Below are 14,105 nucleotides of genomic sequence, written 5' to 3'. Positions count from 1 at the left end.
CACAGTTTACAGATGCCTCTTTCTTTTATTATTGATAAAGCAGGTCACACATAGACAGGAATGAAGTACAACTCTGTTTTTTCTTTTGGAAAGGAGAATTCTTTATCTCCACTCCTCATAACATTTTTCGACTTGACCAATGAAATCCCTACTTGCATGCAAAATGAGGAAAGAAGAAATAGCCGAGACATGCCTTATTAGTAGTATCCAATTCAGGATCCACTTTCCCCCCTCGACAGAACTGCACCCTTCTTTCCTACCAGCTGAACAGAATCCTATGATATCGTCTGGGTGGGGGCGAAATCAGAACAGAAACAAACTCTTGAAGAGATGTTGTACAAACAACCAAGACTATAGAAACTCAGAAAAACAGACGAGTGAAAATATACATATGGATTCTATATGTTATTTCCCCGTAGTTCTTGGTGGAACAAAGTTAAGATTGCGCAATGCTAATGTTACTTTTATGGCACATAAAAAACCGACTAGCATGTTGTAACGACACTCATTCCAGATGCATTTCATCTTGCTGCAATGTCATTGCAAGATTACACTTCAACCTAATAATGTATAACAACAATCAAGACTTGTAATGACCAGGAAGTTTATATAGAACTTTTCCAACTATAAAGCCAATATAATGACAGGAAATCAAGAGTTTCTTCCCTGTCCTCCCTCCACTAACGCTAGTTGCTGCCTGACTTGAGGTTCCGATTAGCCCCCTCTTTTACCCGCAAGCGAAAATGAAACCTTTGGTGAAGTTTCTTGATGCTGCTGATCAGTCCTTTGTTGTTGGGGAGGGTTTAGACTGGCTCCTTCTTCATCGTCCTCTGTTTCTTCAGCTGTGTGGTGTGGTTGCTTTTTTGGAATGGCAAGTTGGTAGTTCGGGCTAATCAATGTGTCCTCTTCTGGTGGGAGTGGGATTCCAGGTGCGATTGACTTTGGTAGTGGAACCTTGTTCCTGTTTCTTGCCAGCTCAAGTAGAATCTGATGAACAACTAGGCATGTTATTCGGGAATCGTTCAGTTCACCTTAGGTATTGTTTTTAAGCTTCAGAGAAAATAAAGGTCTCTCAAGAGAGAATACCATTGAAAGTGAAAAGAAAAGGCTTATGCAGCACACTACATTAAACAGCACCCATATTTTTTCTTATAATTGTATTATGATTGGTGTGATACAGGGAGTCACACTACACCCCCTCATACAACCCAGTTACATCGTTGTCTTACTAAAATAATACTTTCCCTATTGGACGACATAAAGATACAGATGTTATAATGGTAGACATATCTCCAGAACAAGAACGTAAGTCATAACCCGAAATATGTGCATGATCAAATTTCATCCTCAAAGCACATCCTTAAAAAGTGTCTTATTACACAAGATAGAGAAACAAAACAGATTATGATATAACATACAGCATCATGTGACATTCAGTTGAAATCACCACTTGAACTATGCATTCAACCATATCTTCTACGAGATTTCTAGAGCTAAACCAATAAAAAATGATGTTGCGAAAGTGACGTGTACCAAATTTATGCATGTTCATAGTGATCCCAGGGAAACACAATTGGGCCTAGTTCAAACTGAGCATTATAGTAGTTATATTTCAGTACTTCAAACCCAAACATAATAGCATCATAAACATTGCATGAAACATATAAAAAAACAAAAGCATATTACCTCTCGAGGAGGTGGTTGTGAAAAGCTTGAGTTAACTTTCGTCTGAATGGCAAGCTTAACATCATCACAATCAATAGCATTCTTTCCAGCATGTTCCGAGTACACTTGTGAATCGCTCAACACATCAACAACATAACGATACCAAAGTTCCAAGAACTGGTGAATAACACGCGGTTCATATTCTTCTACTCCCATTGATTTGAGTAATGACTTGACTATCTTTGCATCCCTTGGGCAATTCTCTTCCCCTTCCTCCCTTTCCGCCATTTTCTAAGCTGTAAACTCAAAATGTTAATGAAATGAGTCATGGGCATTTTTCTTATTGACATTTCATCAAACACATTAGTGGAAAACGTTCACACGTTCTTAATCCTGTCTCTATAAAGAAAATTTTATAGAGATTTAAGGACACCAGTATAAAAACAGTAATGAAGAAAAAGGGAGTTCAAAATTAATTACCAGAGCTGATGATGCTTGCCACTTGCTTTTGCTATCATCAAATGGTTTTGTTTTGTTATTAGGACGCTGGACGCGTAGTAATTATTTGGGTTTGGGCTCTTTTCTGGGCTTATATACGAGGGTATCGGGCTTTTCTATGGGCTTATATCAACACGTGGGCCTAGCTGTTTGTATTTCCGACATTTCCAAGATGCACCAAATTAGAGCTGCTAGTTTGCGTTTGCTATTTGTTTTTTTAGGTTAAGTTATAAGAGGGTATTATAAGACCATGTGTTATAAGAGGCTCTTATAAGATGGTCTTATAAAGTGGTTTGTTTTTCATTTTAAGTTTCTCTTATAAATACTTGTAAAAATAGAAAAAACAAATACATGACATCCTATAGATGGTTATTTGACAAATATAACCCTACTTTACATCACATTTAACTTGAATAGATTAATTTGAAACAAAAGTATATTTTAATTTTCGGTTTCAAATCAATTTTGATAATTAGAATATCGATTTTAGAAAACTATCTTAATTGGCGGCGGTGGTGGTAGTGGTCTTAATAACACAGTGGTGGTAGTGGAGGTAATGATATTGGTCTTAATAGCACGGTAGTAGTGGTGGTAGTAGAAGTGGTGGATGTCTTAATAGCACGGTGGTGGTGGTGATATTCTTAATAGTACGGTGGTAGTGGTGGTGGTGGTGGTGGAAGTGGTATTGGTTTTAATAGCATGGTGGTGGTGGTGGTGATAGTCTTAATAGTACGGTGGTAGTGGTGGTGGATGTGATGATGGTGGTGGTGGTAGTAGTAGTAGTGATGATGGTGGTGGTAGTGGTGGCAATGGTGGTGGTGGTGGTTGGCTAGGAGAATTGAGTTATTTGGAGAAGAAGATAATGAAAAAGGAAGAAGAGAGAAATGAGGCTAGGGGTATATGGACGAGGGTGTTTGAGTCATTTTTCAAATTATAAGACTTAAAGAATTGAAGTAAATCCAATTTTGGTACTTATAGAATTTAAGCCTCTTATAAGACATTTCTAATATAATGCCCCGCCCCTTATAAGAGGCAAAAAACAAACAAAAAAAATGTCCAAAATCACTGGGCCACATCTTATAAGAGGTTATAAGACCTCAAGGTCTTATAAGAGACAAAAACAAATGGCCTCTCAGTGTAGCCATCATGCAGCATGTTATTATATTATATGCTATCATCATGCGCCTCAATAGTATAGTATATAGAGTTAGCGGGTTAGCATTTCCACATGTGATGGTTTTTCTCACAGCCACTAGTAACTATGCCTACAGGATTTTTTTTTTGACTCTCTACCTGCCATTGTCAAAGGCGTGTGGGAAAAAATTGAAAAAAAAAAAAATCTAGCCGCCACACAGTGTGGCGTGTAGCTTAGATTTTCTTTACCCGCCACTCATACTGATGTGTAGACTTGACGCTATCTCGTTAAAACTGGCGCTATAAATAGGTAAACTTTAACCGATAGCATTGGTGGGTTAGCGTTTTGACGCACCATTGGATCAGAATTTCCGTGATATTTGGTGTTTTGCCGCACCATTGGACTTAGCCTAAAACAGAATTATTCAGTTCAAGTTTGTGTAGAGAACCAAAATCCAAAATCAGTGAACTTGAATATTTCCCTAACCGAGATCTGGACTGTTTTTCAAGTTGTAGTATAGGATGTGGCTAATTTCTTGCCACAGCAACCAATCCTAAGCCCAGTACAGAAGCACGGAAATAAGTTCGCTGGACAGGGTTTAGGTGGAAGAAAATAGGGAACACAAACACCATTGTGACTCCACCAAGGCAAAACTTAAGCACATTTGGCTCTAGAAATTTTGTCGAGAATCTATGTAAAAGAAAAGGTTCACTTCTCCTAATGGAACTGTGATTATTTCACTCGTAGAAGTCTTGTTATTTAGATATGTGTTATGATGGTGTTTAGTCGTTTACTTTCTGTCGCAAAAATCCTCAATGTTGGAACTTCAATTTCATTCAGTTTTACAAAAACTTGGATACATGGATAAAAATTAACAAAATTGAGCTACATTTTAGATGAGTAGATGACAGTAGAACAACCCATTGTCATACTATAACTGGATCAAAATTCGGACGTAGTTTCCGCAACCAGGTATCATACTTGGAGACTTGATTGAAGTACCAAGAGAAGCCTGCCCATGCTCTTCAGCGAAACCGATTAACCTCAAATACTAATTCAAAAAGAGCGCTCATGTGTAAGATGATATTACTGCTGCAAACCTTTCCTGTGAAACAGAAACAAACAAGAATGTCAACAATATTAGAGTGACAAAGACTTAAGACAGTAGAAAAGCACGAAAAAGAGTGAAGAACCTGTTTGTGAGCTTTGAAACGCTTAATTAACTAATTCTCTACTACTGACAAAAGTAGCGTAACTATTACAACAGCTATCGGCTTAGATCAATCTCAGTATTCTTTTTTCTTATGGCGTAATTACTAGCTAGTCTACTCGAGTGCCAATGGAAACAGATTTTTAGATCTGCAGAAGGCGTGATTAGTTGCCAATAAGTAAGCCAATGAGGCCACTAGTTTTAATCTTCACAGTTTATACTCTTTTCTTCAAAATTAGAATGTAAACACAAAAGCTAACCAGGCCACTAATTTTCTTTGTCTGCGGCTTATGAAGTTGAACAAATCTGTTGTTACTAATGCACCTACATTATCAAGTTTTGATATGGGAAAAAAGAAACTCATTTTACTTAATTTCTAGTTGTGCACTTAATTAAGGCCTTCGGTCTCAACCAAACAAAAACACATAATTTCTAAACTTCTATGGGAAAATGAGGAAATTAACCAAGTATGTATAAATATATTTTCTAGTTTATTGGAATTTATTAATTACTGAATGATTCAACGAAAACTTTCATTTCCCTACATCAACCTCATATCATATATTCAGATGACACATAATCATTCTGACAGTCCATTTGTCCCCAGCTAGTATCCAAAAGCTAGAAAATGATTTAAGGGGAAACTACTATGCTATATACTAGCGGTAACATTTACCTATTCTCCATCCAATTGGCTACAGAAAAACGTTTTATAATCCATTCTGGACTAAAAAGAACAAGTCCTAAAGTTCCCAAATTCATTAGTTTGCAACAACATTAACTTCTAGGTACCCTATACAACAAATCACCAATTACAAGCTCATATATTAAAACAAGAATTCAAGCCATCAAAATTGACAATACTAAAATATCAAAGAAATAATTTGACAATATTCAATTTATTTGTCGAATTCAACAAAACCAATTTTGAATTAAAGTGATCATATACCTTCTGTGTGAATTCTGTTACAGTTGTTCAAGAACCATCCTTGGCATTGAACAAGAAAGCAGCAGAACATAGAATTGAAGCAACAAATGCAAAAAAACCCAACCCAATCACCAAAGAAATCCCAGCGACCAACATGTCTATCATACACTGGAAAGAAAAAGACCCAACATCTCTTTTCTCTTCTTCTTCTTCTTCTCTTCACATGTCTTTGAGAAGTGGGAATTGAGATTCGAGCTACAAATATATAAAGAAGAGAGGTGGGAATCTTTGTCTTGGCTTTGTAACAAATGTCCACGAATGCATTGTGACACTGTCATGTCTTTTGTCTTCTCTCTCTCTCTCAGTTTAACTAACTTGACAGTTACTGTTATTTTCTTCATGGGCTTGTGCTTTTTTTTTTATTGGGCCCATAAGAAAATGATATGGGCCTGTTAACTTCAATCTATCTATCTGTTAACTTCCAGGGGTCTGATCGTGTCTCGTTAAATCTCATCAATTGGATGAAATTTTATCAAAAATTTGCAGTTCTGATGATTTTGAGCTCCAACATTCCATGATTTAGTACTGTGTAGGTCTCACCATGCCAAGCCCAGCCCGACTAGTAACTCCGGTAAAATGCAAGTTGCGTCCACACTCTTTTTCCTCCCAAACAGATTTGTCCTCAATTCAAGGTCTTGTAAATTATTACTTTATCTCCTCGTTGTAAGTGACTGCAACCTATATTATGAATTGCTACCAGTTATCTTATCTCCTTGGACCAAGGACTGTAACGTACAGTTCTGAAAATCATGATGGGTGCTCTTTTTGTGAATTTTATTAAGGTAGAAAGAACTCAAAGAAGGATTTCAGTATTCTGAAATCAACCCAGTCCCGGCATTTTCTGTGCTATTGAATTTGCTATACTAGCCTTAGTTTTAGCATTCTATTTAGAAGACCACCGGACAAGTTGGTAAATGAAACCAGCATGCATGGTATCCTACCTACATTAATATCCGTTTCTCCCAATATGCTCACAGTAAGCCACGTCAGCATATTTTTAAAAAAAGTCCCTATTTAGAATATATAATTAGCCTTCTTACCAAACTAACCCTGAATTTACCAAATTTAACATTGAATTTGTTAAAACAAAAACAAAGCTACGCATTATTTCATTATTTCAAATGTACGCATAGGATGAAAAAAAAAAATCTAAAAAACAATGGATTGGTTAATAGATATGGATTAGTTAATAGATATGGATATGGATTAGTTAATGGATCATGATATTGGTTGTGCAGCATGGAGGTGGTCAGCTATTCAAGACTCTCCAGTGGTTGGTCGACAATCTCAACAACGGAAGGGTCTCTGGGAGCTATAGTAATTGAATATGAGAATGATGCATGCCGTCACTTAAGGCACTATGCTTTGGAGCTCAATGAGAAGAAGAAGAAAAACCCAACAGTTTAATCAGAGTATGCTAATAAGGAATTAGCATCTAGCTAAAGTCTAATATGTAGGCATTAAAAATCAAATTACCGTTATTGGATATGGATATGGATATGAATTAGTTAATAGATATGGATATGGAATTAATGGATCAACGACAGAATTCTTAAGCATATTTTTTTAAAAAGTCCCTATTTAGAAAATAATTACTCGCCTTCTAAATAATTAATTCAGTAATTACCAAAATAACTTTAGTATTGGTGTACTTTGTAATTTCTTAAAATACTTTTTGGTCTTTTCAAATATTTCGAGAAAAAAAAAACAAAACTCACGCATGATTCTACTATTTTTTCAACAAAGTTCACATTATCTCTTTCCCAAAATTATGTTAATCACATTTTTCAACAAAGTTCACATATCTCTTTCCCATTTCCGTTTAAATTGAATGATTACACTTGATGGTTGTTACAATATTTAATTTTCATATCTACTAAGGAAAAAAGGCTTTTACCTATGGTTTTTGGGTTTATTTTTCATTTATACTAAATGGAGAAAAAAAATGAAGATACTAAGCCCGGCCATAGGACGGGCAGATTAGCTAGTCTTAAACGAATATCTAGCAACAACAGTTGAAGAAACATAACGGTAGAAAATTTACAAACTTCTGGATAACCGGTAGTCTGGTTCTATCAGTTAGCAGTAACCATACAATAGAGAAACAAGAAAACAATGTATGAGATTCATAGTCTTAAAATTTTGAAGTTCGTGCTGAAACAATAGAAGCTACATAAAAGCAAGACATTACTAATCTAACATCAGGACACTTTGATTGCCATTACTGTTCACACATGGACATACATACACAATGTCAGCTGATAGGATAGCAACTGAGTGCAGAATAAAAAGCAGAAACAATTACAATGATACATCAACTGTACATTTTGCCTTAATACAAGAAGTATTCCTACTATATTGCAAAACTGAGCTTGCTTTGCAGCTTTCCTCTGCTTACCTACTCAAAATTGGGACCCAAAGCTTTGCCTCACACCTTATCAAGCAGCTTACTCTCTCCACTAATTTTCATTGAAGTTACTGCACATATTAGAAGAATGAAATTCCTTTTTACATAATAGGACCATCCGTCTAATGAGATGTAAGCGATCTGTAACTATCCCAATAACACACTCGATGTCCTCTTTTGCTGCATGTGAAAGTCTTTTGAGCTTGGAAGCGGTGATGAAATGAGAGTTTGAACCATCTAACTCATTCCAGGTAACTAGAAACCAATAGGCCCAACACCTATATCAAAGTCATTTGATTTTTAACAACTGATAGAAAATAAGTGTTCTTCATGAGTGTGTGTGTGTGGGCATGCTGCTTTTCCTGTTCTTTGTTACTACTATAAAAAAAAATGCAAATATCAATCGTGATCCTTGTGTTCAATGAAATGAGAGAATGCAAATGCATATTCAAGTGACAGTGAATACCCGAACTTTGCATTGACTTTCTCATAGGAGTAGGCTCACTGTCCTTAACATCAACAACTACCAAATCAGACATGAGAAAAGTCTTTGCAACTGAAGCAGCATGCTCTACACAACATCTGACCACCTAAACCAAATTAAAAGAAGCATGAGTACATAGACAATTTGAATTTCAGCTTAACAGAAACTGAACCTCTGGTGTTAACACACGTCAGGTGACCAGTTATTTTCTTTGTAGATAGAAACGTAAGACCTAATGTTTATATATCTGCACAACTCCATTGCATTGTCCTAATGTGTAGACCGTGTGGTGAGGGTAGAGGCCTAAGTTATTTGGACCAACTTGACTCTGATGAAAGTATACACTATCAAGAATGTTTTCACTATTTCAAGAGACCAGATTACCTTATGCATGTTAGTGATCATTAATATGCTACTTTATACATCTTCCATGTATTCCATTTCACTATCTATTTCAAAAACTAATGAGTTTTGAAGATATGCGTGTAATACTAATATCTCTGTAGTCTGAACATTTATCACATGACTGGATGGAGATGTCGATGTAGCATTTCCTCAGTCACAAATATCGTTATCCTGTATACCTTCCAGTCTTTATCTATAATAGTAACAATATACAATAGTCAATAACTCAATATACAATAGTTATACATCATCAACTTATTCCACGATGTTACCTTCGATGGATCCATTATTCCAGCAGCCATTAAATCCTCGTAACAGTCTTTTGCAGCATTATATCCATAATTCACGTCGTCATTAGACAGAACCTGAAAAATGGAAACCAGACGTTCCAATGGTCAACTAAACCATGACGAAAAGGATAACTATTTTTAGTTTCGGAACTGTAAAGTTACAAGATACATGTCCTCGTGGAAGCTACCTTCTCTATGACAACACTTCCATTTACACCTGCATTTTTAGCTATAAGTCTTGAAGGGTATGTCAAAGCCCTTTTAAAGATATCAGCACCAATCTGCAGTTAGTGAAGAGTAGAAATATAATAAATCTAAAAATAATAATTACCAATATGAGTGATATAATGGCTTAAAAACCAAGGGAAAACGGGGGAAGCAACCAAAGGAGCATTCTCTATATGGAAGGAAGTATGGAAACAGTTCTGTTTAGGGATAGTTTTTAACTCAGCACGCTGATCCATTAAGAAGAGGAAAAATGTATATTATGCCTCTAACCAAACTTCGGTATTGGCATTAGAAGAAGAGAATATTGGTTAGGAATTTAGGATTGATAGAAAATTCATGCACTCAGATATTCTTGTCTCGTGGTATAGTGCAGAAGAGACTGATACAAAAAATGGAAGAGAAAAGGGAGATTTGCCTTCTGCTCTTCATTCTCCAAACATTCCTTGATACTATCCACCTTCAGAGATAGCCTCAACAGACTACAGCCGCCACCAACCACAACACCTTCCTCAATAGCTGCCTGAAAAAGAAAATATGTATCAAATCTATGTATTAGCAATGCCATTTAACAAAATGAATTGAGAAGAGCGACATACGACCTTAGTCGCATTCAGAGCATCTTCAATCCTCAGTTGCTTATCCTTCAATTCAACTTCTGTTTGTGCTCCAACCTGCCAGTCAGTTGACAATATAATAAAGCACTGAAGGGCATCGTATGCCTTACAAGCAGATATCCTTTCATCATAAAATACCTGAAGAATAGCAATTCCACCACTCAGCCTAGCAACTCTTTCATTCAGAATTTTCTTTTGGAAGTTTTCGTCTGACTTCTGCATATAAGTCCCATCAGCATTATAACTACACATTACAAGACTAGTCATACACTCATTAATTCCAAACGTCAGAGAAAATGTCCTGTATATTAAAGCTCAGAAATATTGCAACAAAATTCTAAAAGTATGACCCTAGAATTAAGTAGGTCACTTTGGCTAGTTAGGAATGCATAACACAAAGATCTGAATTGAACACTACCTCCAACAGATGTTTCTCAGAACGCATGTCTACGTAATAATTTGAACTGATTTCAATGAAATCAAGTATCTCCAGTGAAAATCTCTTAAGAAAATTTGTGCAAGGATTGGCATCGGGGTTCTATAGGTGCTTGAGGGTGGCATGTTACCATGTCAACACTAATTGAAACTTGTGGGGTAAGTGTTAAGGGTATAAGAGGTTCTCATGTTTTCTTTAATTCCTTGAAATGCGCATCCCAGATACAATTCGGCGGAGCTCACAAAACATAAGGAACTAAAGTATGATCTCACACACAAAAGACAGCAAAGTAGCAAACTACAGTCTACGTTCACATTATGTATCAAACAGACCACTGAGAGAATCTACTACATATGACTTCAAAACACAAGATACCCCGGAATAATTGTTTGTGCCCTCATATATGAAGTGACCTCGCATATAATTTCTTCTTCTTCTTCTTTTTTCCATCTTTTTCTTCTTCTTTGATTTCTCTAACTATATAAATTCCTTGCTAAGACTATATAACTATCTTAACTGCATGCTAGGTTATAACATTGTCCAGGAGAAAGATCTGTAACAGCATACCTCAACAAGATTTCGTATCTGAGCAACCCTTTTGTTTACAGCTTGTTGGGTGCTGCCATCTGTAACTATCAATGTTGAATACTTCGTTATCACCACTTTTGTCGCAGTGCCTAACACCTCCTTTCCGACCTTTTCTAGGTTTAAGCCCATCTCATCTCTGACTACCGTAGCTGAAATACAAGCACAGAATTCAATTACAGGACTTTCCTACATTATAAGAGGAACACTAAGGACACACTCCTCAAGGGAAAGCCCTGAGCTAGACCTCATCAAAACAAGGGATTTCGAGACTAAATTTTCTGTTTTTATTTTAAAGTTTAACAAGTCATACAAGTATACAACCATAAACGTTTTGTAATTTAGAGGGGTAGCATGGTGATACCCCTTATAAGATTAGCTCCGTTGCATTTGCCAAATCATAATTAATGGAATTTTTTTTATAGTACGGAAATTGGTGAGTGATGTATTTCTCATTCAACTTCTGAAGACACTATGATATCTTTCTCTGACCAACAATTCCATTACCTCCTGTCAAGATAGCAATGTCATCTAAGTAATGGCTCTTTCTCTCTCCAAATGCTGGAGCTTTTATAGCAACTGCCTTCAGCGCTCCCCTGAGTTTGTTCCTAATTAGTGGAGTGAGAGCATCCTTCTCTATGTCTTCTGCAATGATCACAACTGGATACTTCTCCTTCACCGCATTATCCAGTATTCTGAAGAAATCTTTCGGGTGGATTACCTTTTTGTCAACCAAAAGTATCTGCAAACAGAAAAACAATCGTGTGACTGGTAATTACTCCATAGGACCAAAGTCGCCATATCTATAAACACAGTAGTTGGAATTATACCTTGCAGCTGTGGTACTCAACTAACATCTTTTTTCTATCAGTAATGAAATAATGGGACAAGTATCCACGATCAAACTGCATTCCTTCTACAACCTGCATGCTATTCTCTGTAGATTTCCCTTTCTCTATTGTGACCACACCTTCCCTACCTACTTGACAAAGAGCATCTGCAATCATGTTTCCTACTACATAGTCGTTCCCCGCACTAACGGCAGCAACATCAGCAAGCTCATGATCTTCAACCTTCAGCACACAAAAAGGTTGAAGAATTATAAAGCTATAATATATAAAGCTAGCATGAAAAATTATAGAGCTAAATGATACTTTGTAATTGTTGTCATCTCTTTTATGTTCTTATTTTTCTAAACTGAATAAATTTGGGAATAACATGTTGATTATTGGAACGAGGGATACATGTTCCGATGCCAGTACTTCATCCTCTGGCTGGCATTAATTGGACTATGATATTAAATTCCCTTGCTGAAGGTAGGCATCTGTCTAACTACACCGACTCCATGATCAAAGTGGAGCCATGAAGATAAAGATGCTTCACTCTGGAAAGTACCGCTCTGGACATTGTTTTCAGTTCAGAAACAAGGGCCTCTGCAGTCTTCCCTATTCCACGTGAAATTTGAACAGGGTTCATGCCTGCTGCAATGACCTAAGAAAAATAAAATACACTTAATATGTAAACAAAATAGCGAGCAGAAGACTACGTGCATTTTGAATACATTATTACTTAAACTGATAATGTTTTCAGTTGAGTGGCAATTCTTCACTTTTTCTAAATTATGCAAGCTTTACAAAGGGTAAAAATGTGAAATGCGCACAAAGTACGCCTCAAAATTTAAAACAAGAAAAGAAGATAAAAGCAGTTTTGTGTTTATTAAAGAAGGGTGCCAGGGAGGTTAATAAACTTTCAGTACGTACCTTCAAGCCCTCAGAGATTAAACCTTGAGCCAGGATAATAGAAGTAGTAGAACCATCACCGGCAAGATCATTAGTTTTTGCACCAGCTTGCCTCACCAGTTTTACACCAACATTCTCAAGGGGATCCTCCAATTCAATCTAAACATGTAAAAATTAAGAATTACATATTAGGTGAAGAAATGATTAATCCATTAAAACATAAAAGGACACATCAAAAGATCTATCCTTTTTCTTTTCTTAATGCTTTTCCTAAAACAGCCACCCAATACCACAAATTATAAAAGATCCCTAATGACAGGAGTACCTCCAATTTCGAAATAAAAGAAATGGAGGTATTGCAGATTCCAACTCCTACCACCAAGTTCAAAAAAATAAAAGAGTACTCCAATTTCTTTGAGGTGAAAAATGTTCCATCTTATAAGAAGCAAAACAATTTCGAAATAAACCAAATATAGGGTTTTGAGGAATAGCCTCCACTAGTAAAGAAACATACTTAAGTATCATTATCGACCGAAAATCAATACGTTAGTCCTATTACAAATGAGAACATTAAAATGAACTTTTCATTTCATACAAATTTGAATAACAAATGAAATGCATTAATACCAAACGATATCCATTAGAGGTAATAAATTAAAATCTTAAATGAACAAAACTGATAACAAAATAACAGTAAACAATTGACAAAAATTAAATAAATGGAACATGGGCATCTCTGGTTTACCTCCTTAAGGACAGTTTCACCATCATTAACAATCTTTGGAGGACCATACTTGTTCTGCAAAACCACATTCCTTCCCTTTGGACCCAGAGTCACTCCAACCAACTCTGCCACCATATCTACACCAGCCTGCATGCATTTCAACGTACAGTTTATAAAAACTCATATATCCACAAAATGATAAAAACAATGTACACCCATCACTTATTATTATAACCTGTAGCTTCCTTATAGCTGAACCATCATGGTTGAAGTGAAGCTCTTTAGCCACAGCTTTAGTGTTCAAAGTAGATAATAAATGTTTTCTTCTAGTTAAAGTGGTGAGTGTAAGATTAGAACATGCAGACATAGATGTTCGTGTTGGAAAACATGTACAAGGCATACTTACTTAGTGCTGTTTCTAAGTTAGACTATCGTGTAGATTTCTAAGGTGGTTTTTTCTTTGACTTGAAGTTTTGAGTTGGATAAGAGAAAAATGAAGTTTTAAGCGGTACTGATTTTATTACCCCACTCAAAGTTTAAAATCTCGACATTGAACTCCTGACATATCGGAATATATCTGATGACTGTGTCGGCAGATTACAACTTTAGATAGAGAAGCCTTTTTGTCGTATCCTTTTCTACAATTTGCCAACAACAATATGTAATGTATGATGCCAATCTCTAGTATCAAATTCAC

At 36.1% G+C, this 14,105-nt stretch overlaps 2 protein-coding genes and 1 long non-coding RNA gene across 5 annotated transcripts; all 3 read right to left on the bottom strand.

Moving 5' to 3' along the window:
* Nucleotides 1-376: 376 nt before the first annotated feature.
* On the bottom strand, nt 377-2,282 carry TAFII21 (TATA binding protein associated factor 21kDa subunit). The gene is made up of 3 exons (XM_086575775.1): nt 2,146-2,282; nt 1,687-1,961; nt 377-987 (listed from the first exon to the last, which is right to left on the bottom strand). The coding sequence occupies exons 2-3, from the start codon at nt 1,951-1,953 to the stop codon at nt 715-717; spliced, it is 540 nt and encodes a 179-aa protein (XP_086431901.1). The 5' UTR covers nt 1,954-1,961; nt 2,146-2,282; the 3' UTR covers nt 377-714.
* Nucleotides 2,283-4,114: 1,832 nt separating this feature from the next.
* On the bottom strand, nt 4,115-5,940 carry LOC147480266 (uncharacterized). Its single transcript, XR_015204588.1, has 2 exons — nt 5,458-5,940; nt 4,115-4,403 (listed from the first exon to the last, which is right to left on the bottom strand). It is a non-coding gene; the product is annotated as an uncharacterized LOC147480266 (long non-coding RNA).
* Nucleotides 5,941-7,593: 1,653 nt separating this feature from the next.
* Nucleotides 7,594-13,892, bottom strand: CPN60BETA4 (TCP-1/cpn60 chaperonin family protein). 3 transcript variants are annotated; one of them, XM_086578189.1, is made up of 14 exons: nt 13,644-13,892; nt 13,430-13,555; nt 12,706-12,843; nt 12,341-12,436; nt 11,776-12,018; nt 11,453-11,687; nt 10,928-11,097; nt 10,063-10,140; nt 9,910-9,981; nt 9,726-9,830; nt 9,271-9,363; nt 9,065-9,157; nt 8,370-8,493; nt 7,594-8,181 (listed from the first exon to the last, which is right to left on the bottom strand). In XM_086578189.1, exons 1-14 carry the CDS (start codon nt 13,806-13,808, stop codon nt 8,159-8,161), a joined length of 1,761 nt encoding a protein of 586 aa, XP_086434315.1. In that variant the 5' UTR covers nt 13,809-13,892; the 3' UTR covers nt 7,594-8,158. The 3 variants fall into 3 exon arrangements, with proteins under 3 accessions (XP_086434315.1, XP_086434316.1, XP_086434317.1); XM_086578190.1 differs by having other exon boundaries at nt 10,063-10,137; XM_086578191.1 differs by lacking the exon at nt 12,341-12,436 and having other exon boundaries at nt 13,644-13,883.
* Between the last annotated feature and the right edge of the window lie 213 nt (nt 13,893-14,105).

Source organism: Coptis chinensis, chromosome 8, assembly GCF_015680905.1.
Source record: "Coptis chinensis isolate HL-2020 chromosome 8, ASM1568090v1, whole genome shotgun sequence".
Lineage (NCBI taxonomy): Eukaryota > Viridiplantae > Streptophyta > Magnoliopsida > Ranunculales > Ranunculaceae > Coptis > Coptis chinensis.
This window is presented reverse-complemented; position numbering and strand designations above follow the sequence as displayed.